At 43.0% G+C, this 1,199-nt stretch overlaps 1 protein-coding gene across 2 annotated transcripts in view; it reads left to right on the forward strand.

Annotated features, from left to right (window-relative positions):
* The window catches only part of fam53b (family with sequence similarity 53 member B), a 19,328-nt gene extending 18,405 nt beyond the window's left edge, over nucleotides 1-923 (forward strand). For both annotated transcript variants that reach the window (XM_015045076.1, XM_015045077.1), the window contains one exon: nucleotides 442-923. In XM_015045076.1, the coding sequence (XP_014900562.1) occupies nucleotides 442-744 (303 nt within the window). In that variant the 3' untranslated portion in view covers nucleotides 745-923. The remainder of the gene's footprint in view (nucleotides 1-441) is intronic.
* The last annotated feature ends 276 nt before the right edge of the window (nucleotides 924-1,199 follow it).

Consider the following 1,199-nt stretch of genomic DNA (forward strand, 5'->3'; position numbering starts at 1 on the left):
ACTGCCGAGGCCATGACATCAGATATCTCTAAAAAACTTTTTTTTTTTTTTTTTATCTCAACAGTTATCCATATAAATTAAATTTAATAAGATTCATCGTTGTACGCGTAATGGACCTTTGAGTTTCACTTCTTGATCTGAATTACTAAAATAAATGAACATTTCAAAGATATTCTAGGTCATTTAGATGCGGCTGTAAAGTATAAATATCTTTTTAAGAAGTGGCTTACAAACTGCCTTCAGCACTGCTGATTCACCTTTATGTAATCTTGATGCTGTTAATATAATCTTTATTAGTCATTTCTTTTTCACATCAAAATTTCGGGCCGACCTTTCACAGTCATTTACTGTTACTAATTTGTTCCGATTAAGAAATTATGATATTTACAAGGTTTTGATTTCTGTTTTTTTTTTTTTTTTTTTTTCCCTGTTTTTCTACAGAAACTTCGGAATTTCCACAGCCTCAGCTGCCCTGGGATCACAAGCGACGACCCGTTAAAGTCCGGCCCGGCGGCCCGCTCTCTCAGGCCCAACGCCGACGACCTGTCCGACAACGAGGACGCCTCGGAGCTCAACGGCAACGAGTCGTCCGACGCCGACCCCAGGGGCCGCGGCGACAACACGGTGGCGGGAAGAACCGGAGGGAAGGACGGCGAGACCCTGTGGGTGGGGCTGTGCAGCATGACGAGGGACATGTACCAGCTGGGAGGAGAGCTCGACATCGAGCAGATTGAGAGGAACTGAGCCGAGTTGCTTTTTCCTCCTCCGGCGGGGAAGCTAATCACGGGACTGGAAGTTTATCACCAGGTGGTACAATAAACAGTGCTGATAGTCTTAAGGACAAAGCAAGAGGGGAGCTCATGCAGAGAGCATTCCAGGGCTTCTCTTTTTTTTTTTTTTTTTTTTTTTTCTTAAGGAGAAACTGAACAGGAGTTTTGTGCTTTAAATGTCCATGTTTGGGGACTTTGTGTTGTTAGAGGCGACTCCCCACCCCATCCCCACTGTGCGGTGTCTCAGGATAAAACGGAAGTCAGGGAAGAAGGATCTGAGTTGAAATAAGAAAAAAAATAAATAAAATAGATACTCTGACATCACTCTAACCCTGAATAGCCTACTTGTGCTTTGTTTGGAGAGAATTCACAGCAGGTTTGTATAAATTCTCTGCACTAGAAAGAGTGTCTTTACTTTTCCTCTGACGT

The sequence above is a fragment of the Poecilia latipinna genome, unplaced genomic scaffold (assembly GCF_001443285.1).
Source record: "Poecilia latipinna isolate Pla-1442-1.1 unplaced genomic scaffold, P_latipinna-1.0 Scaffold706, whole genome shotgun sequence".
In the NCBI taxonomy this organism is placed as follows: Eukaryota; Metazoa; Chordata; class Actinopteri; order Cyprinodontiformes; family Poeciliidae; genus Poecilia; species Poecilia latipinna.